This window comes from Caenorhabditis remanei, chromosome V, assembly GCF_010183535.1.
Source record: "Caenorhabditis remanei strain PX506 chromosome V, whole genome shotgun sequence".
In the NCBI taxonomy this organism is placed as follows: domain Eukaryota; kingdom Metazoa; phylum Nematoda; class Chromadorea; order Rhabditida; family Rhabditidae; genus Caenorhabditis; species Caenorhabditis remanei.
In genome coordinates, this window is record NC_071332.1 from 8,802,180 (window position 1) to 8,824,614 (window position 22,435).

At 38.2% G+C, this 22,435-nt stretch overlaps 2 protein-coding genes across 2 annotated transcripts; one reads left to right on the forward strand and one right to left on the reverse strand.

Annotated features, from left to right (window-relative positions):
- Positions 1-10: 10 nt before the first annotated feature.
- On the reverse strand, positions 11-4,304 carry GCK72_018312 (uncharacterized protein; the record flags this gene model as incomplete). Its single annotated transcript, XM_003114205.2, has 9 exons — positions 11-244; positions 771-863; positions 923-1,241; positions 1,291-1,425; positions 1,470-1,622; positions 1,672-2,079; positions 3,520-3,661; positions 3,930-4,088; positions 4,142-4,304. 9 exons carry the CDS (start codon positions 4,302-4,304, stop codon positions 11-13), a joined length of 1,806 nt encoding a protein of 601 aa, XP_003114253.2.
- Positions 4,305-13,452: 9,148 nt separating this feature from the next.
- GCK72_018313 (uncharacterized protein) lies at positions 13,453-16,944 on the forward strand (the record flags this gene model as incomplete). Its single annotated transcript, XM_003114325.2, has 9 exons — positions 13,453-13,482; positions 13,631-14,164; positions 14,256-14,678; positions 14,727-14,858; positions 14,906-15,122; positions 15,173-15,273; positions 15,461-15,650; positions 15,712-16,711; positions 16,779-16,944. 9 exons carry the CDS (start codon positions 13,453-13,455, stop codon positions 16,942-16,944), a joined length of 2,793 nt encoding a protein of 930 aa, XP_003114373.2.
- Positions 16,945-22,435: the final 5,491 nt, after the last annotated feature.

Genomic DNA, 22,435 nt, shown 5'->3' on the forward strand with positions numbered 1-22,435 from the left:
TTTTCCTTCTCTAGTAATGGGGCACATACAGATGATGTTGTGGCGGAGCGAGCAGTAGATTCTGGCTCGACGCCGCTCCTCCTGCGGTGAGCATTGACGATGTGGAGGAGGAGCCGTGACCGGAAAGCGCCGAGCCAAGAGAGGCGCTCGCATGCAGAGTTTTGTTGCTCTGTGCCGAGCTCCGCGACATTGTCGAACCGATGCGACGCGACGCCTTACGAGCAATCAACGAGGTAAACGTCGTCTGAATCAAAGTTAGGAAGATTTTTGAAATCAGGGGGATAAGTATTGGAATATTTCGATTATGGAAGGAGTTGGAGGGGAGGTGTAATAAAAGGAATTGTGTGATTGTTTAAAATACGAAAAAGTGTTAGTTTGGGTAGAATTAAAAACAAGAAATATACATAAATGTGGTCTTGGTCTCGTTTAGGAGAAATGACGAAACTGAACAAAATCAGGGTGTTAGCGTTCTCTCAATGGGATAATCATAATCAAGTCAACATGCGTTTAGATTCTTTTTTTTTTACTGTAAATTGTTTTGCTCGAACTTTTCGAAACTCTGAAATTTCTGAAATATTTCTGAAAATTTGTCAGCGAGCATTCTTGTAAGCTTTCAATCGGAAATGGGTATGAAAACACATATCTCAAAGGGTGTGGAAACATTCAGGGGGAAGGAAAAAGGGTGGGAATCAAACTAAGCTAAAACCGGAACTGAAAGGGGTTTCAGAGAGAAATAGAGATGCAAAATAGAGTAACGAGCAGTGACTTACCTTCTTTCTCGATTGTAATACTAGGTCTTTATAGATTTCTGAACGGAGAAATCGTTGATAACTGTCATTTTTCATGAGGCAATAGATGTGATCCTAAAAATAAAGCCAATTTAATCTTCTGTTCTGTCTTCTGTTCAGTTCCAGGAACTCACCGCCGCCTCATCGAAGCTCCATCGATTTGGATTTTTCAGATTGTCTTCGGTCACTTCCATCACTTTACAATCTACGTTGACAGGTGACGTGGCAGCATTTGTATCGATAAACTCATTGTAAATCTCAGTTACCATGACCGGAACCATTCGAGAACTACATTTTCGTAGTTTTTGTACTTCCCACCAAAACCGCAAATTTTCTCCGGAATACTCTTTGTCAAGGAACTTCTGAAGAGTTTCACGACCTAATGAGTCAGCTAGCAACTCTTCGAAACTGTCTTCCCAGAGCTTCAGCCGTCGAGTTTGAATGTCTCCCGTACTGAAAATTAAACAATAATTATTGGAAATCAGGGAAAAGGATGTGGTACATTTTATCATGTTGCCAAAAATCAACAGTATCATTGATCCATGGATTTGGTTGAGATTGGAAAGGATCCGCTTGTGAACCTGGTGGAGTTAGCAGTGGATCAAACACTCGTCGTTGTTCATAATATGCCAGATAACTGAAATAAATGAAATGAATCTCTACTATATCTATCAATCTTACTTTTCTACAACTTTAGACGTCCGTAACACATTCTTTGATAACCTGCTATTCAGCTGACAGATTTCAAGTTTTAACGTGTCTTGTACTTGCGTACAACGCCGTAATCCAGGTCGTGCATAATAATTATTACGAAATGATCCTGCATTACTCGTTCTGAAAATTAATCAGTTTTAAAATTCATCTCCACTATCAGTTGACTTACGATGGAGCGCACGTTATTGGAGGCGTTGACGTTGATGGAGCTGAAGTCGTTGCCGTCGAACAACCAGCCGCAGCAGAAGACGTTGATGGAGATTCACCACCACTTGATGTCGATGGCTCCTGCTCGTTTTTCCTCGGTGACGTGGCACTTCCATTAGATGTTGATGGAAGACTTGCATGGGCTGCTGCCACGCTTTGCGAGTATTGAGTGCATCCAATCCCCGACGTCGATGCCGCCAACGCAGCATGCCCTCCGCTACTGTATTTCGGGCGTCCAGATCTTGATAGCTTTCGAAAGTCAACTTCTGTCGTGTTTACACATCCCGGAACAGGCCGATGCACATCCCAGAATGCACGCTCTTGACTGTCAAGAATCTGACGCTCCTGACGATCTCGTTTCTTGTCGACTCTGAGCGTCCTAGATTAATTGATGCGTAGAATGTCTAATAAGCACGCGCAATGCACACCAATTAGTAGGGAGTAGTAAGATTGGGTAGTTCAGAAAGACGATGAATCGGAAGGACATATATGAGACTTTTGAAGACTCGGAAGCGCTAAGACAAAACATTTGGATTACAAAAACATGATTCTTGTACTTTCTGAAATGGGGTCTTCTCAACAAATTAAAACTTTGCAAAGAATAATCTCCCTAACCACCTGAACCAAGTAATTTCCCCACAGACTGACACAATCACAAATTTGATACTAGATTATCACCCACTTTTCCTCTTCAGTTGTCACCCGTTTCTCTTTCTTAGCAGCAGATTTTCTGGAGAATAGATGAAGTAGAACCTTTCCAAAACCATTCATTTTCCGTTTGAGTACGGTAGTGTTTTTAAAGAGAAAAACACAAGAATTTGTGAAATAATGTTTGTTAAGCAAACCGAAGAAGTGGAATAAGCTGAATGGTAGAAAAGTAGTGAAAGTGAGAACAGAATGAGCTCTTTGCCGATTTTTTGCATCTAATCCAAATGAAGTCACGCCTTCTCATTCTTCTTCTTCATCTTATTCTTATTCTTTTTTTACTCTCCTCCAATCCATCTACACTTTCTTCGACGTCTTCACCATCATTGTTTCCGACTCCCGGGCACCGTTTTTTTTCAATTTACTTGGATTGGCTCTCCGCGGCGCCTCCACATTCACATCCATCTTCTTCTTCTTTTTCCTACTGCTTCTCACTACCATCCTATTCTCCAAAAAAGTGCTTTGATTCTGCCCGCGGAAAGCAATGGGCTTCAGTAAAAAGTCGGTAATAACTTGAAGATAACGTCATCTGGTAAATCACCGGCATAGAAATTTATGTGGTCTACTGGAACAAAGCGAGTGGGCGATAATGAGCATTATGGTTAGAAGATGTCATCATGACTGTTGATGTGACAACTATTATGTAGGTAGTGGTCATCAATCTCCACGATCATTTCGAAACCAACCTACCGTAGTCTTAGTTAGATCCTAATCAAAATTTTGTGACATTATGTTCTTATTTCGGGAATACTGAAACGTCTCTGATCTTCTCTGATTAACTTTGTTATTTCTTCTTTTTTCGACTAGACTATTCCCTCGTTATCAACTAATTTCCTTCATTTCACTTCTAGTAGAACTACATGTTTTCTTTTTTCTAAAACTCTTTTTTTTTTTCGAAAATTGATACGAGCCACTGCCTTCGTCTTCTTCTTCTTTCTCGTTTTCCCCGTTCTTGACGTCATTCACGCATTCACACAATGTAAGTGGATGAGTTGGTGGAAACTGAGAAGCTGTGCACTGCAAACTAGTGCGAGCGAGCGCCGTCCGAAACGAAAAAACACACAGAGCGCAGTGCAAAACGAAAAAAGGAAAGAAAATAACAAACTTGTATTGAGCCTCGGCTTGCATGAACACGAATTCCCATTTGCGAGAGAACATCTTCTGAAGTTTTGCCAGATTTTCAGCTTCGAAGTCTTCTAGTTCCAAGTGGGCCTTGTTTTGCATTGTACGTTTACACAGGTATACCGCTGAAATTTCAAAAATTATACGGATTTCCAAACGCTGATAAATCGGTTTCAGAATGTTAGCATTATTGGAAGTAGAAGGAATAAACGATCTTTGAAGGAAAAAAACTGATACAATTACCGAACGTTAGAATTGCTCATGATTTGAGAACTTATAATTTGGGAAGTTGTGCCGTAACCTATTGTTAAATTCTCTTTCTATTAATGCTGGTCAATATCAATCTCTTTACCTCAAACTGAATGTTATCCCACTCTTTTCTATGTCACCTACCGTAATCTGTATTCTCCGGATCCCAACAGTTTGATGGCCAAAAGTAGGGCGTTTGAAACCGATAAAACGTTCCATCGTTTTTCACCGTTAACACATGATCGTCAATTTGAAAGAGATAACCATGTGACGCAATCAGATGAGCCAGATGTAGAGCATCCGCTGTAACAGTAACTCATTTGATATAATACAATTTCACACAAAAAAAAACTCACAAAGATCCGTCATGTCAAGGTTCTTCATGATCCATCCGATCAAATCTTGACCAGTGAACACCGATGGAACTTTGGAGAGAAAACTCTTCACGGTCTTGATTGGAACTCCCGCTTCTGCATCAAGCATATGATTAACGAGCATCTCCATCTTACGATACACCATGTGGTTCGGATGCACAAGGCGTTCCTCGTTGCTTGCGTTTACCCTGAAACAATATGCGATTAAATGTTCTGCTCAACCTCTTACTGTCAGTTACTGTAGTTTTCAACTAGAATTTCTTTTCTCAAAGCCGACACTAGCTCGTGACGAGAATGAAGATTTGTGCGCCGCGCCGAAATCCAAGAAAAACCGTCGACGTTAGTTTCTATTATTTAGCAACTATGCAACATAGGCTAAACGTTTATTGCTGTTTATGTTTTTATACATTACATCATGTTTAGACATGAGATGATTCTCAAGATGCTTTACGGTATGGCATCATTCTTCAATGAATTAGTATGGAAATTTATGATACAGGTTTTTTGAAAGAAAATTTTTTTCAGTCCAAAGACGCTGGGAAAATTTCGAGAAACCTCAAACCCATCTACATTCTACATATCTGTCTGACTTTGTCAACACATTCTTGAGCATCTTGCTACCGTATCCCTGGCCTCTTTCCATTTACAGTCTGCATTTGGAGCAAACGTACTCACATTTTGACATGGATTATTTCCATTTCTTTTCTCTTTTCTGAAGTTTTTCTCTTCTCGAAGAACATCAAAACATCTGGCTCACAATGTAGTGAGAGAAAAAGACAGGAAGAAAAGCGAGCTGTCCCAAAAAAAAACCTCTAAAAGCAGCGGGACCGATGGAGCTTGGCGGAAAGAATATACACATAGACGACAACAACAACAAGAAAACAGATGAAAGAATAAGAAAAAGAGAGAAAAGGGGAAGAGGAACATAAAATATTACAGCCTCCCCTTCTCGTTTTCTCTGTTCTTTTTCGTTTGAGCGGACCCCATGAAGGCCCCCCATCACCACCACTTCACGTGATTCTTCTCAGGACTTCTGGGACTATCAGAAAAAGAAAAAAAAACGGCGTCAAACATATTTAGGCAACGTTTGTCAATGTTTTTTCTTGTTTTCTTCTCCCTGTTCAGAGAAGTGGAAGCTCTGGGAGCCGTCATCACAAATTGCTTCTGACGCATCACTAGATGCATATATCAAAAAGAATTCATTGACTTACCGCTTGAAAAGTGGCATCTTTTGCCAAAAGGAACAGCTTTCAAAAACGGTTTGAATAGGGAAGAAATGAGAATGAATTAGAAAAGACGGGTGTGATATCTTCTTTTTTTGTCGTGCTTGCCCTTTATAAGATTTACAAGGATTTTTGTACTTGAACACGCACAAAAAAGTGGATTAGAGTATCGGCAGTCGTCTACAGAAATGTATTCCAGAATAAAAAGAAAAGGGCACGTTCAGGCAGCTTTCGAATTCAAATCGTCTTTTGAGACGTTTGTATGTAAATGAGAAATCGTGTTTGGTACTCGGTGCTGGGCGACGGATGAAAAATGAAGGACGACGAACGACAAATTGGCTCAGTAGCATCGGAAAAGGAAGAGCACGCCTTCTTTCTTTTTTTGTCGACGACCGTCCTCTAGCAACATGTCATTGAAACATGAATCGAATAGAAATTGCCCAAATTTTAGTGGATTTGTTCGGAGAAAAAAGAAGATGAAGCATATAATAACGAATGTATGACACTTTTAATGAAACAAGGTTTTTTGATAGAGATAAGTGGCCAAACTAGTCAGAAACATAAAAAGAATATGTCGAAGACCTACAGTATAACAAATCCAGAAGTTCAAAAAAAAACAAGTACTCCGAGGGAACAACTATGGAAGATTAAAAGAAAAATGAAAATACCTAAATTGAGAGCTAATATCGTGAATAAAAACATACTTTGACCCTTTGACGTTGACTTTGACAAAATTTATACGATGATTTGTTGAATTATGCAGAAGTAAAAAAAATCTGGGGATAGCTAAATACCTACAAAGAGATTGACATTCTATGAACATCTAAACTTTCCCAGAGGCGAAATAAAAAAATAATGGCTTTGCCACCAGAGAACTAAAATTATTATGACGTTTAAAACCTCGAAATAGAGTTACAGTATCCGTAGAAATACAAAAAGAAGTGTGTAAATCCGAAAAAATGGAATTCTCATGAAGAAGTGTTAGTATATTCTCTTAGTATATTTCTCTTGTATCTATTAATCAATTGTAAAACTTTTTTGGAAGTATTCTTTTAGAACTTAAAGTTGTATTGTACGCCTGAAACTAAGTCCACCCATTAGTCATGGAATTTTCCGGCGAAAGGATGCAACAAAAACTTTGATTGGTTAGAAACACCGAAACAAATGAAAATGAGATGTAGTATTAAAATGAAGCAAATGCTCGGGTTTTTAGAAAATCCAAGAGAAGTAAAATTTCAAGACCAAAAAAAGGGTGGAAAGTCAGCTGACTCAGAGACAACAACTTCAAAGTTAAATATTACTTGTCAATCGACTTAAATTACAGATGTCCGAATGCCTAGTTATAGGGTTTTTGGTGACGAAAAAATATGTATAAGCACGGCTTTGCACTTTCTGGCACCTAAAAATACTTGAAATTTCAGACAAAAAAAAACGTTTCGAAATCGTAAAATGCACTTAAAGTGCATCTGCAATCGGAACTTTCACCGTTTTCACTTTCCAAAACAAAATCGGAACACTTGATGATCTGGTGAGGGTTCATAAAAGTTGCAATCATAGAACACTGAATCATTTTGTTGTTTTGTTTTTATAATGAGAGCGAGTATCTCTAGGGGAATGTCATCGAGGGGGCGGAGACAGGGAGAGGTATACGGTAGATGAACAGGAAAATTAGGAATAGGCCAGGTTTTCTAGGTTTCAAAGAATAGGACGTAGGTTTTGACAGCTGTGAAAAGGAATAAATGGGTAGAAAGTATAAAAGATCCAGCGGATATAAAGAAGAACAAACCTCAATCTTGGAAGAGCCATCGTGAAGCTTCAAACGGTTTACACCTTTCTTAGAATCCTTTCCAGCTTCTCCTTTCACGTCTTCTTTCTTCTTAAGATCGTCGTCGGCTCTCACTTTGACACAAGTCCTCTTCTACTCCTTCATTCCTCGACAGAATCCGTGTTACCGTGCGGTTTTGGTGCAAGGAACGAGCGAGATGTGCCACAAAAGTCTGCAAAAAAGGGCGTGTATTGTATTTTGTACAGAAGAGAAAAAGAGCAACAAAAATATTAAGATGAGATAGATATAGAGTGAGAGATGGAAGTATGAGAAGACGGAGATGATGGAGAATAAGGAAAAAAGAAAATGACAAGGAAAAGGAGACGATGGAGACGCGCACATTACGTATAGGGCACAGAGTGTGCGTGGATGGGTGAGTGAGCGTGGTGAGTGAGAGTCGAGTCGAATAGAGGGCGAGTGTGCCATTGGCAAAAAGGAAGAAAAAAGATAGAGAGATGGAGAGGAAAAAAGAAAAGAAGAAGAAGGGAGAGGATGAAATTCGAGACTCGAATAGAATACATACACACATTGAAAAAAAGAGAGAAAAGGGTAAGAAGGAATTGAAAAAGAGCTGGAAGAATTTTTGGAAAAGAATGGTATCAAGAGACGAGGAATGATAGATAATCGGATGAATGAACACTAATTACAGAACTGATAACTCAACGCTAACGAGCAGAATTGTTGCGTTTGGAGGTGATCGGAAGGAACATCTAAGAATAGGAAGAATAGGAACAATATGTGAATGTAAGAAGGACTAGAATATCCAGAAATGTAAGATCAAGGAAAATGATCAAGAAGAGAATACATAAGTGGAAAGTGGGTGTTCCAACACCTATGGGGGTGGATGAAGATAAAGAACGTGGGTACAAATATAATCGGGATAGAAAACCTGAACAGATCAAAGGAGGTAGAAGGGTTGAGATTAGGGTTGTGCTTTCGAATTATTCAGGCAAAAACATCGAAATTTTAAAAAACTTGAAATTTTGAAAGAAGTTAATTAAAGTTCTCACTCACTGTCTTGACCAATTTCATACAAACAATGAGAATAAACAATCAACGAAATCGAATCGAATATCAGAAACGTCAACTTTTCTTCTCTCTTTTTTTTGCTCTCCATATAATAATATTTTCGAGAGCATAACGGAGTGGTGAGAAAAAGTGTGTGTGTCTCATATAAAGGAAAACAGAAAATAATAAAACCCAGAATGATCCGACTACTGTAATGACAGCAACCAAGATGTGCCCGTACCGGATATTGGATGTAGTTATTGTATAGATAAACAAGAGAAAAACGGAAATTAGAAAAAAGAAAAAGTCTCGGGAGAAAAGAAGAAGAAGAAGAAGACGACGTTCGAAAAGCTATTCATGACGTGCCAATTGCATTTAGGGGAACGAAAAATACCGTAGTTCTTCCTTAAAAGTTTAATTAAAGTGTGGGATGTGCTTCTAGACAAAAAACGGACAAAAAGAAAAATCAAATTAAAAAAGTAGACGTCGTTCTGATTTTATGGGTTCTGGGATTTTTTCTGATGAGAAAACTGAAAAAGTTTCTGGAATAGGCTTAAAAGTCGGGGGATTAAAGTGGGGTTACAGAAATAGCTTTTCGGGACGAAGTCATGAAGACAAAGGGATCATCATTAAAATTAAGACCCAACACATTTTAGCATTCTCTACATGAATACAAAGGATTCACTAGATTTATAGCACCGGAAAATTGGGGAAAGTAAGAGGTTTCTCATTATTTTTAGAATTCACAATTTTTTATGAACTGTTTATTTTATTATTGTTCGGCTAAATCTTTACAAAAACAATGAAACTTTGTGATGCTTTTTGCAAAGCACTCAACTCTCAACAGACTTTATTTTCTCTTCAAAGCTCTTATGACTAGGGGATATGTAAACATGAAATGTTCCCAGTTGTAGTAGAAGTAGTAGTACAAAAATTAGAAAAGAAGATTTGTGAAAAAGTGAGGATGAGATGACTAAAGAAGACTAAGAAAGTGGAAACAAATCTATCAAAAGACTTTTGAGAAAGGAGAGGACGATGCCCTCTCTGCGTCTCTTTTTTTGAAAGTGAGTCGTCGTTTTGAATGTGATGCCAATGGGGCGAGGCAAATGAGCTTAGAGTGAAGAGTTGGAGGACATTTTTTACTCGAGTTTCAGAGATTTTCAGTCGGGACATATAGATAGAATCTTGGGAGAGCTCGGTTTCTTTTTTGGGAGCAGCTTCGGTTTCCAAAAGAACAGACATAGACACAAAGACGAGGAATTGATTAAAGCGCCAAAAACAGCCTGCGGCGACTAGCGTCGAAGGCGGGGTGGAGCTCCCCTTCCGAAGGGAGAAGGGAGCTCTGCTGCAACGAAGAAGAACTAGAAGGAGCGAGAGGAGCCGGGGGCAAGTAGCAGTAGCAGCAGCAGCAGAGCCAAGGGAGACCACGCAAGGACCCATTGATTTTCGGGGGCACTCCGGAGCTCTCCCCAGTCGGCATAGCCCAGAGGAGCACACTATTCTCTCTGAACTCTCTTTTCATCTCTTTTTCTCTATAGTTATATTCCACATCTAGATTCTAGAAAAGAAAGAAAAGAGAGAAATGAAGAAAGAGAGATGTTATTCCGTCCTTTCCTTCTCCTTCTCGCCCGTCTTTTGCCCGCCGGATTCCCCCAGCGATGGTATATTCCCTTTGACTGTCTGTTTCTCTTCACTTGAAATTATATTCCCACTGGCACCCTAGCCGTCTGTCTGGGGGCCGCCAACTCCTTGGTACATGTCAAAACACTGGCGTTTTTCCACTCTCTTTCTCTCTCTAGTTCTCTCTAAATTCACAGACACGGCGACCCTCTCTTTTCAGGTACATGACCATCCTTTTCCCCTTTTTGCACCCCGCTTTTTCTTCCCATTTTGCCACGACAAATTGGCGCCTTCTTGTTTTACAACCTACACTTTAAAATTTGCACTTTCTCTTCTTCTTTTTTGTTTGGTTCCAAAGTTTCTGGCACTGATTTTTCAGAGTTTCCTTGTTTCTTATCAGTTTGTTCTCTTTTCCTCTCAAATCTATCAGTTTTCCCTCTATTGACTATTACGTAATGATCTTTCGGTCAACTCTTTTCACTTTTCAACCTTTTTGGTTCGCCCAATTTTCATTCGTAGTTCTAATAGTTCTAATGAGACAGGTCACAATTTGTTATTTTGAAATAAAAAAATCAAGAAACAATGTGACTCTTAGAGGTACTCACGTTTCTAGACGTGGTCAGATTTTAAAATTCAGGTGTCTTGGGTTTGCGGCTATTATTCTGATTGCTTCAATTGTTCTAATTCTAATCTTAGAAGTTCTCCATTTTACTATATATGAGCCAAAAGAACTGTTTAGAATCAGAGTAATTTTCTTTCTTTTTTAAAATAAATTACTAATTTCAAAGAGATAGTTGCAATCCAAGCTTTTCAGTTTACCTTGATCGTTCAATAGTCACTGATTCAGTTTTTCTACAATAATTTTTCTGATTAAAGTCGGAATTCCTCATTCCTCATTCCTAATTCTTTTACTTTTCAACTAAGAGTTTTCCCAAAAGTTGTGAAAACGCTGACTCAAAAGCCAAACAAACTATAATTCTCAAAGTATTTCTCGCCTTTTTCGTCTCTCTTCATTTCCTTTTTTTGGGTCATATGACAATTTTTGCTGATTCGAGAACAATTTTCTAGGTATTCTTTTGAAAGAAATTGTAGTTTGAAATGAGACATAGACAATCTGAAAAGAAAATCTTCAGAACAAAATGACGGATGGATGAGTCATTTATATGAAAAACTGAAAAAAACAAAGCAGTTACCATTTTATTCTTTTTATTCTGTTTTTCAGTGCATTTCCTCTAGTTTGATATTATATTGTTCTGGCAAGAGATGTGGTCAAGGATTATAAAGTTCAATGGCTCGTAGCTCATGATATCTTCTATTTTCTTGATACCTAATACATTTAAAAGCTGTATTTCTGGAAACCTTAAAAACGATAAAAACTAATACTGAAATTTCTCGAACATTAGAAGGCCAGTTGATAATGTTTTGAACTTTTTGCCAAGCGTGAGTTCTGGCTTTCTGCATGTCTCAATTTTTTAGAAAATCAATTTGGGTTACTTGTAACTCTAACTTAAATCTGATCTTTTGTCTCGTTTATTTTCTGGAAATGGCGTAACACTTCTCCCTTTCCTTCCCAGTCAACATTTATATTTTCTCCATTTTTCCCAAACATTTTCTGAAAGAAACGCTCCATGTATCGATGACCGAAAGGCAAACAAACGAATGGTTCCACCGGGTCTCCCTCTATTTCTCTCACACAAACTTTCGCCATTTTTCGCCCGTTCGATAGATCACCCATCCTCTCTCTCATTCTTTTCTCTCTCAACCATAAGTTGCTAACCGATTGAAGAACAAACGTGGCGGAGAGTGAGAGTGAACAATTGGATGGGGGCACAAGAACAAATAACAAACATTGTTACAAAGCTGATTGGACCTCCACAGCCATCAGATGTTCTTTGTCGCCTTCCACATGTGTTTTTTGTCTTTTTCTTCGTCTTTTTCGTTTTTCAAAAATTTCGTTCGGGTTCATCACATTTCGCCCCTATCATCAATTTTTATGAGTTTTCGTGGAAATTTTCATGATTTTGTGAACTTGTGACACTGAGTTCGGAGTATTGTCAGTGTTGATGTCTTAGATGATTTCCGAGTTATCAATGGTTTGTTTTCGTAGTTTTCACGTATCAACTCAATAAAATGTAGGCATTATGTTGTCAATGCTCACAGTTTTGATTGAAAAATTACTACATTGGATCATTTTCAGATTTTACTTTCCAGTTGATTTGTAATTTGAAGTTTCTGAGATGATGTTATTCCATATTATGCATTGAAGCATAGTCGGTCATTCAAGGTTATATTTTATGTCGCATCAAAGCTTAAGACCAGTCTACCGCGATTCACGACTATTTCTGAGTAATCCTTGCGAAAAATGTCTGAGAAACCTGTGAACACCGAGTAATCGTCTTTCTTTCTCTATTTGCACACTAAAATTGAGCATTTCACAATAGTTCCCTAACAAAAATAGTATATTTATTCGAATAAGCTGATACTTCTGACCCACGGGTTGTGTATACTCTAATCCAATACTGACTTCTGCTCTATTTTTCAAAATTTTCAAACCAAACTTTATGACTTGAACTTTACCTTTCTCTTTCTCATCTATTTTTCATCACTCCATATGTAGTCTCTCTATTTCTAGCCGGTCACTTTCTCCGTCTTATCACCAACTTGTCTCTATCTCTCTCTTCTCGTGCACCCATTTATGTGCTCCTTCTCTGGTTTTTCTGCCCAAATTTGTTTTCATCGTCCATCTGTGTGTCTGCGTATCTCTCCGTTCCTAACTCTTTCAATTAATGTTTGATCGATTATTTATGTATGCAGTGATAGTCTAAGCGCTATCACCGAAAAAAATGATGGGTTGAGAGTATGTTTCATTCCGTGAAAAAACCGGAAAACAAGTATTTTTGTTTCACTTTCTCTTGTCAATTTCAATATATTCTGTGTGTTTTTACTCTCTGACCAGACAGAAATGGCTTCTTTGTTTTATTAACTACACATCTTTAAGTGAATCTAAGAAATGTTTTTGCTTGGCCTCCGCCCCCACTGCTTGACGCAAATTGAGCAGCAATATTTGAAGTATTTCTAAATACTTGTCTCCTCACACCGTTTTTTTGAGGACGAACACCATTTTGCGTCAGTACATTGCCTTCAAAAGTCACGTGGCTTGAATTTAGATACATTTTTCCGAAAAGAGAAACCAGAATAGCCACTTGAGGAACTAGTCTTTAGACGGGAAGTTGTCTGTTCATTGTCTATCGTTCTCTAGATCCGGTTTACACTGTAATTGTCTGAAAACTGTACCCATGATTCTATTTTTAATTTTTTAATGGTGAGTTACTATTTATCGAATACCATTAATACACTCATCTCCTCTTTCTCTTAAACTTGACCAACTATCTATGACTCCCATCCATCTATTTATAAAAAAAATAAATTTCAGATGGCAATTCACTTCTGGCACTGAAATGATCCGCGAACCAGTGCTATATAACAACGGTCCCTGATACGAAGAAGAAGAATTCTATCTGTTACCTTTCATCACCTCTTCTTCTTCCATTTTTCTCTGCTTTTCCATTCCGTAAACACACAAACTCTTCATTCTCTTCCACAAACTGGAAGTGAATATGTCGATGAAGTTTTTGACGGGTCTACAGGTGAGAATTTCAAAAAGAGAAAGTGACAGCGAGCTCTCCGCCCGCGTCGAGCGGTTTTTGGTCTTTCGAATTTTCCTTTGTTTTTTTTTCGTAGGAGAATTCGCACTTTTCAAGTTGTTGTAGTTTCAAAACAAACATCCAATTACAGGACCTTCTCGGCCTGTACGAAACGGGTACTGCCGCTTCATCACCGGCATCCCCGATTCCACCAACATCTCCCTCAATGTTCGCAGTGCCACCCCAACAACAATCACATTCATCGGCAACTTCTGTTCGGAAGAAAGTATGCCAAGAAGCCAACAGTTCTACAGATGATTCTGAAAGTGATACTCGCATAAGACAGTGCTCACATTCAAGAACAGTATCATTCCCAGCGGACATTGGTCTCATAACCGGTTATCATGATGCTCCGTCTTCCATATTCCACACAAATCATAGAACTATTGATTCAGCTGAAATCCTGCAAAGTTATCGAGAAGCTTGTCAGAGAAGACAGTGTGCTCCAAGTGTTGGAGTTGAGAAACAAATAGGATATTTCCATAAAAGTCCGGATACACGTCAAGAGTTGCTCAGTTTAAAAGGAGAACGAGTATCACACGCACAGATGGAAGCACTGGAAGAAGTATTTAAACGAGTTCAATTCAACACAATCGATTTTGAATACACGTTTCTAGATGATGAGGTGAGTGTTTCTTTGAATAATTTATAAACAAAAAGTTGATACCCGTAAAATTCTCCAATTTCAAAACTTCAACTCATTGTCCAAATTGCAGTGTGCAATATCACTTGGAGAAATGATCGAGTTTTATGATTCTTGTGTTCGTCTGAACCTTTCATTCAACAAACAAATTGATGTGAGGGGCTGGACGATAATGTTCAAATCTATTCGGAATGCAATTTCACTTCAAATGCTCAATCTTCGATACACGAATCTCAATGATCGGTCCATACCTGCCCTTTGTAAATTGGCTCGTGCCCAACCATCGGCTTCGTTGACCTGTCTTCATTTGGAAAACACTCAAATGTCTGGAAAAAACTTGCTTGTGCTGATATGTGCACTGAAAAACAATACAGGAATACGAGAGCTGTATCTGGGAGATAATGGATTGCAACCAACAGATGGATCTCATATTTATCAGTTGATCACTTCCAACACTTGTTTGCAACTTTTAGATTTGAGGAATAACAATATCGGGGTGAGAAAACTTGATAATTTAAAGAGTTTTGAATATTTGTTTTTTTAGGATTCCGGAGTTCGTCACATTTGTGAAGGCCTCCGAAATCGTGAATCAATCGAGAAGAGTGCGTTATCTGCAATGGTTTTGTGGAATAATAATGTGACTGGAGCCTCAATGGAGAGTTTAGCGGAAGCATTGGTTAGTTTTGTGTAAATTATTTCACATCATAATATTCAAAAATTCAGACGGAAAACACTAAAATTGAGACTCTAAACATTGGAAGCAATAATCTAGGTGTGGAAGGAATTGCTCGACTAAAACCAGCATTGGCTTCCAACTCACATCTCCATCGGCTTGGTCTTCAGAATACAGGAATTAATTGTGAAGGAGCAATCATTCTGGCTGAATGCATTGCAGATAACGTAGCACTTTTGAGAGTTGATATCAGAGATAATCCAATTGGTAAGTTCCCGGAATCAACTGGAAACTAAAAACATTTATATTTCTTTCAGCTCTTGCTGGCCTTCTTGCTCTCCATTCAGCAATGAAAATGAATACATCCATTACACTTCTAAATATTGATGCCACATGTGTTAAAATGAGCAGTGAAAAAGTGAGTTCTAGTTGTAGTAAATCTCACTATTTAGAGTCTTGAGTTTATCGATGTTTTTGGCACGTTTTCTGCTATTTATTTTGATTACCTAGAAAATTTTGGTTCATATTATGCACGCTTCCCACTCCTAAAAAGAACTGACAATATGCTTGTGACGTGGTAATACCCGGTGTTTGCATATCTATAGGTTCGCGAATATCAGGACGAGTTCGAACGATACTTCCGAGAGATTCAAACATATTGTGATCGAAACAAAGATGACGTTCTCAAAAAGTTAACAGTGACGTTTGATGATCAAGAAAGAAGTTCTGAGGACGTAAAGAAGAAGAACGAAGATGAGAGCTCTGAAGAGAAAGAGGCTGAGAATGAAGATGAAGGTGAGACTTTATATTAACTATGTTTCACCAGGTCTACGTTGTTGTATCCTTCTTTTTTCAGATGTCGAGCCTGAGACATCTGAAGAAAGTACTCCAACCGATCAAAGTGACATCAACACCGAACAAGATCGGCAAGTCGGATCAAAATCTGAAAGCAATAATAACGAAAAACGGCCGCTGATGGCTTCTGCATCTTCATCCAAAATATCACAAAAAGAAAGACATCAAAGATTTGTGAGAAGTTCATCTCTTACTTGCGCCGAAACTGTTCACGACATTCATGATCGGTTACGTGAGATGTCTGGATCTACGCATTCTTTGGATGCAGCTATTGCTGCTTCCACATCTTTATCCCCATCTATGTTAACTGCAACATATGGATCAACTCCTGGACCACTTGATGCATCGAGCAACACTGATTCAATGAAGACCATCAAGAAATCGTTCACTGTAACCTCAACAGCTCCAGCGTCAGTTCATCTAGCTGAATGGGGATCCCTACCTGCTATCCCTCAAGCAAGTCCCACCTCAACTCCTGCTGTTCGAAAACTTCGGCGATTCTCGGTGTCTCCATCATCCAGTGTATTTGATGTAGCCACAACATCATCAGCATCCACTTCGCCAATTCCTGAGAACTCGACGCCTTCCAATCCAATTCGTCCTTGTACCCTTGCTATTGGTATCCCACTTTCTGGAAGTGTTCCAGCTGGTCCTTCTTCTGCCCCTCTCATCTTCGTTGATCATCACTCTGAGCTGATTTCACCGGACAGTGTAAATATAAACGAAGAGTCCGCGAAATCAAGGGAATCTGAGAGACGTCGTGCCGAAGAAGTTATGCGACAAAGGAAAGAAGAAAAAGAAGTTCGAGAAACATGTCGAGCAGTTATCAATGATCTGATAAACTACGTCGAATATGAAGAAAAGTCTCTGGTCGAGAGGAAAGCATCTCTATTGCTTCGGAACGCATTCAGTCGTCCCAATCCTGAAGAACTTCTCAGAAACCTGCAGAGGGCGGAGTCACCGGGATCAATGACTCCACGGACACCGCTTACACCATCGAGGTTTGATTTTTTTCTATGTTCAGATAATAATCCAATCGCGTATAAAGTTCAATGTGTGTTATTTCAGAGTACTCGAAATCGCTGAAGAACTCGAAGAAGAAACAGACGATCAAGTATGCCAATCAGTCGTTCGTTGCCTTGTTCGGGACGTTCTCCAAGCAGAGAAAAATGAACTTCGATCCACATTGGATCGCCGTCGGAGGCATAACAGTGTCCGAAACTCACCGGTTTGATTTCCAATGATCTCCAAGATCCACTTCCACATTGTAATATGTAACATTATTTCACACTCCCTCTCATTAAAACTTCTCCGCTTTAAATATATGGTCCTGTTTCCGGAAAAATGCAATACGTGATTTTATTCATTCGGTTATTTTCATCCCTGTTCAATTCTCCCCAATTCTAAATTATGACTTGAATTTCTGATATTGGAAACACTTGTTGTATGGAACATTATTATTATTTCAATTGCGTTTCGAAACCAAGTTGTAATTGTTTTTTTTGTTGATAGATGGAAAAAACGACACGCGATAATTATGATTATTGTCCCACATCTTTCTGCATTTCCTTCTCATCTTCATCTTTTATTCGACCCAATTACCAGTTGTTCTCGTTGTTTTTGTATATCTTTTTTCTCTTTTACTGATTATTATCACTAGTTATTTCAAATAGTTGTAGTTATTGCCCTTCATTGTTAATATTTTTCACTTTATTGTTCGAACCCATCGGTATGTAAAGGTGCTCTTTCGAAGCGCATTTTCATCCTCTCACTACTCTTTCCCTCTCCCCAAAAAAACCGAAACATGAACAAGTACTTATTGTATATACCCCAATACTCAAAATACCTCATTTCTCATCTTCCACTTTCTGTTTGTGGACCAACATTATTATTTCTCATGTTCACTTCCCCTTTTTTCTCATTATTGAACCATCATTAAAAAATGAAAATGTATGTTCTACTAGTTTTGTTTTCTCACAGACACACAGGATGGCACACATTAGAAACGAAAAACGGATATTTCGAGAGCTAATCTCTTCTGAGACCTCCTCAGAGCTCCAATACACTATATTTACTTTTTCTGATCAGCTTTTTGCAGTAGTTTTCACTTTTTTTTTACAAGAGAAAACTACGGTCTTTCTTCAGTTTAGTCGATTCATTTCTAAAACTTTGCTTGATTGTTATTTCGATTTTGAGACCAGAGTTCAGAATTTCCTACAAATACATCTTTGAGGTTGCTGAAAGTTTTATAAAGTTATAACTTAATTCATATTTTAATTTTGTTAAAATTTTTCATTAACGTATTTTCGAATATTTTTTAAAGTTAAAAAAAACAGAATCGAAGGTTCTTCATCACGAGGCTAAGTGATTGAATTTATTTTGTAACTTCAAAGTAGCCCTATCCGGATTGAGGATTCTCAACTCTCTTTTCTCGGTTATGATTGAGTGTCAACTCACCACGACTATTGATCCTCCACACATTCTTACCCAATTGGACAGTATGTCATATGTCATTTTTACCCCTTCCTACCATTTTCCAGAGCCGTCTCTTTATATTTATGTATCCCTCTTAATCCATTTCTCCCGCATGTTAGACAAACAATGGAACGGTCTATTCTACATCCTCCCAAGGACCTTTTTCTGTTGTTGACTGTCTGTGGGTGCCTAATTACAATGACTTCTCATTGTTCATTCATATTCTTTGGTTTCTCCTAGCGTTTATGAGTTCAATTCATCATTTGATTTGGCTTAAAAACTTCTAAGAGAATCTTTATTTTAAGCAGAGACGCTCTGAAATTAGCGATTATGATTTTTGATGGAACTCAATGTTTGAATTTCAGTAGTAGAGTTTGAGAAAATTGTTTCAAAAGCAAAGCACCTTGACTAAGAAGCTGTCAATAAAAAAGTATCATTTGACTCGTCTCGAAGTTTCATCTTATCCTCATCTTCATCTGAATCGGTTCTCTTCTTACCAACCCAATCCTTTCCCATCTTCCTCTCTCACTGTCTTTTCGTTAAACACACACTTACCTTTTGCGGTAGCATCTAGGTGTAGGACATAGTGTACGGAAAGAGAAGCAAGCTTTTCTCCTAGCCCCTTGTTCCAAATATTTGTGATTGTTTCCTTCTTTCTGACCTTTCATTTTGTTGTATTTGAGCGTGCGCAGTCTTTTCCACAGCTGTTCCGAGAGTGGGGCTGAGAGAAAAAGTCTTGAGAGAAAATAAGTTTATTTAAATTTTGCACCTTCTCATTGTTTGTATGTGTACGATCCGATGATTTGATTCGTGAATGCACGATAAGTTTGATTTTCTCTATGATTCCTCTATTTTCTCGTAGACTTTTACAGTAAAATTATAGCAAGCTATCGAAAGTTCTGAAACTTTTGAATACTGTAAAAAAAACTGAGCTTATCTGCAGTCTGAAGTTTTCAATAGGAGTTGTGAAAAGGTTTTTTTATAGAAACTTTTCAGGTTATGTATCTTAAAATAACAGTTTGCACAAATTGTTTCCAAAAGGAATGATAATAATCTCTACACGTTTTTCTTCTACCACCACCTCTTTATCTTCTTTTCCTCCTAATTCTCTAATTATCAGTTAGTTTTATATTCTAATACTCTCATCATAACCATGTTTAAGCAGACAAACTATAAACATAAACTGTCCTGAATAAATGTTTTTGGAGTGTTCTTCTTCTTCATCTCTGCCTTTTTTGCTCCTTGTCGTTATTTTTCGAGTGTCTTGTTTACCCAAACATTCCGCATAGTGTTTAGATGCTTTTCGTCATAGTTCTCAGCCATCAATAACGAGAAAAAGTGTCAGATGATAAGTGATAAGACCTCTGATGAGTGAGCCAATTTGATGTGTCACTTTCTAATGTTATCATTTCGTTTCTAGAAAAAAAGTGTGCTTGATGACCTTTTTCTGAAATTTTGAAATATTTCAGTTGCATCGTTTGTTACATTTGTTTAATTCGACACTTTCTGTTTAATGTCGTTTCTAAAAAGTCAAAGAATCTGTATGTTCTATTCGAATCTCCTCTTAAAGATACGAGTGTTTTCCATCAATCCACTAGTTTTTGTCTAGACTGTTCCTCTCAATGAGTTCTTCTTCTCACTTGTCTTTTTCTCACCAATCAAATGTATTGTATGACAAACCGTTCGCTTCTCGTCACTTTTTGGGAGCACACCCGTGCTCTCATTCATCTTATTTTAGAATTTACCTGCTCTGGAAATAGTTTGTGATTTGAAGAGACTCAGAATGGTGTCGAACCGGAAAAGTTGTCTCGGTCTCGCGCACCCGACAAAAATATCGGGTTGCCCAGGCACTCGTCGTGTGTCTCTTCGATCGCTCTTTTCTGACCGCCAGGAATCATTTCCGATTTCCGTCTTCAGGTGTCCAAAATTTAGGTTTTTATGTCCTTTTTAGACCGACTGTCATGTTGTGTTTTGATCCTAAGGTCTACCGTATGCGTGCTGAATATTGCTCACTTCTATTACTTTTTAGAATTTTCGAACGAGTTTTGATAAGAACCGTAGTCTACTCAAATTACACAGCTTATCTACGATGACTCAACATTTGAAATAAAGAAAACATCAATCTTTGTGCTGATTCTTTGCTAAGACTTCTGAAACTGTCGGAGCTCTACAGAGCTCAGTATAATATCAGGGAGCGCAGAAAAGAAAAGAACGACATGATTAAAAAAGTGTGTATCCTCATAAATCTGAAAACAATCATTTAAAAAAACTTATCGTAGACACCTACATCTCTATTTTTATTCATGCAAGCTTCCAGTTATTTTTTATTTATTTTGAAACTTTTGATCAGTAAAAATGGTTTGCTTTCACAGAAGCATCATACCTTTTTTGTATTTTTGTACACCTGCTTTTTCCAATTCTTTACATTTTTCTCCTATTCACAGTGTGAATATTCGAATTGGTTTCTCGATATTTCATTTCCATTTCACCCCACTCTCGTTCATTTTTTTTCTGTACTAACTCTACAACACACACAGTCATATATTCTTCTCTATTCATTTTATCCATCTGGTTTCGGTTTTTGGAATGTTTATGAAAGGAGTGTCTCTCTGAAAAGTCGCAACATGACGAATAGGATGAATAATGACGTGGCAAGTGATTTATATGGAGCGCATCGGGGCAAAAAGTGAATTTATTTGATTTTCCGTGACGTGGTTAGATTTAAAGGGAAGACACCGGTGAGAGGACTGTTTTTGTGAGTTTGAAAAAGTTCGAATTCGATGGGTTAGGTACTGGATTTATGTTTTTCACAAATTTTCATGTCGTTGGAATTGTTTTCTGATTGTTGTGGCGTTTTGAGAAACTTCATAAATAAGTACGGGAAGTTAGCGTTTTAAGTTTATAGAAAAATTTAAATATTTTATATAACTTTTATTGTAGAAATTGTTTTCTTTGAGTATGAAATTACTGTAACACTGTGTGTAATTGTCCTAAATAGAATAAATTGCAAAAAATAGAAACAATTGCTGCAAAAGTTATTTTCACAAAAAGATTTCAATCTGAATCGAACAAATTATTTTTTTACAATTAAACTTTTTCTCTGGGCCTACAGTAGGTGTGTTTCTTTCATAGAAACTTTGATTTCTTTTAAATAAATTGATCCAACTGACATTGAGCTCTCGAAAAGAAGACGGCAACTCGGTATTTTTGATAAAAGGTCATCGTAACATTAACCTCTAGAATCCCCATTTATTTCTTGATGATCATGTTGGCACAGGCATGCCAAAGAGTCATGTCTTGTTACATTACACAAATTGTCTTCTCTTTTTCTCTATCATCTTTTTCTCTTCCCGATCCATCGTTTCTACCTCTAACTGACGAGACGAGACACAACAATCTTCATTCATTTTCTTCTCCGAGAGGAGAGAGCTCAGAGCATCCATCCTCGACGACGGCGGCGGCGGCCCCGGGAGCTCAAGAGAGTCGCGAACACAGTTAGAGAGTATACCGATCAGAGAGATAGTGATAGAGGAAGAGAGGGAAAAGGAGCGAGATCCGGTATGAGCCCCGCGCCAAAGTTTTTTGCTTTTCCTGTTTCTTGCCAATCGTTGTGATTATTATTATAAGTATTATTGTTGTTGTTGTTTGTGAAACTTGATGATTCATCTTCTTTCAAATATTCTGAGCTCGAGTGTTTTTGTCAACAGTTTTCCATCCCTTCAGGTATACGGTATCCTTCTGTTTTCCTAGAAGCACTATTTGGAATTCCTCTCCTATTCTGCCGAGTCATATGAGATTCTAGTTACCAATATTTATGTACAACATTCCAGTCCCTTCTCAAATCATCAGGTTCATCTGTATCTGAACTTCGAAACTCTCTTCCACCCAATCCGCACTCTCCCATTTGACCACACGGACTCTTAGCTTTATAGCCCAGTTTTCTGAGCTTCTCTTTTTTATCCTCTCAACGTAACGACGTGTACATCAATCCGTCTCCGTCCTCCACCAGCCTAGTCTCGAGTAAAAGGGCACTTACGAATTCCGATTCCTTCTTTTGTATGCCCATGCCCGGATTCCCGTTGAGAAAAGAGACCGACCTTCTACCTCCGCCCCCTACTTCTTATATTCACCACTTATTATGAATACATCATCCTTAGAGATTTGGTAGGGGGAAGGGGAAGAAACAGAAGCGAAACAGTCAAGTACTCCATACTTCACTTATACATCTTCTTTTTTCTTCTTTTTCCTGG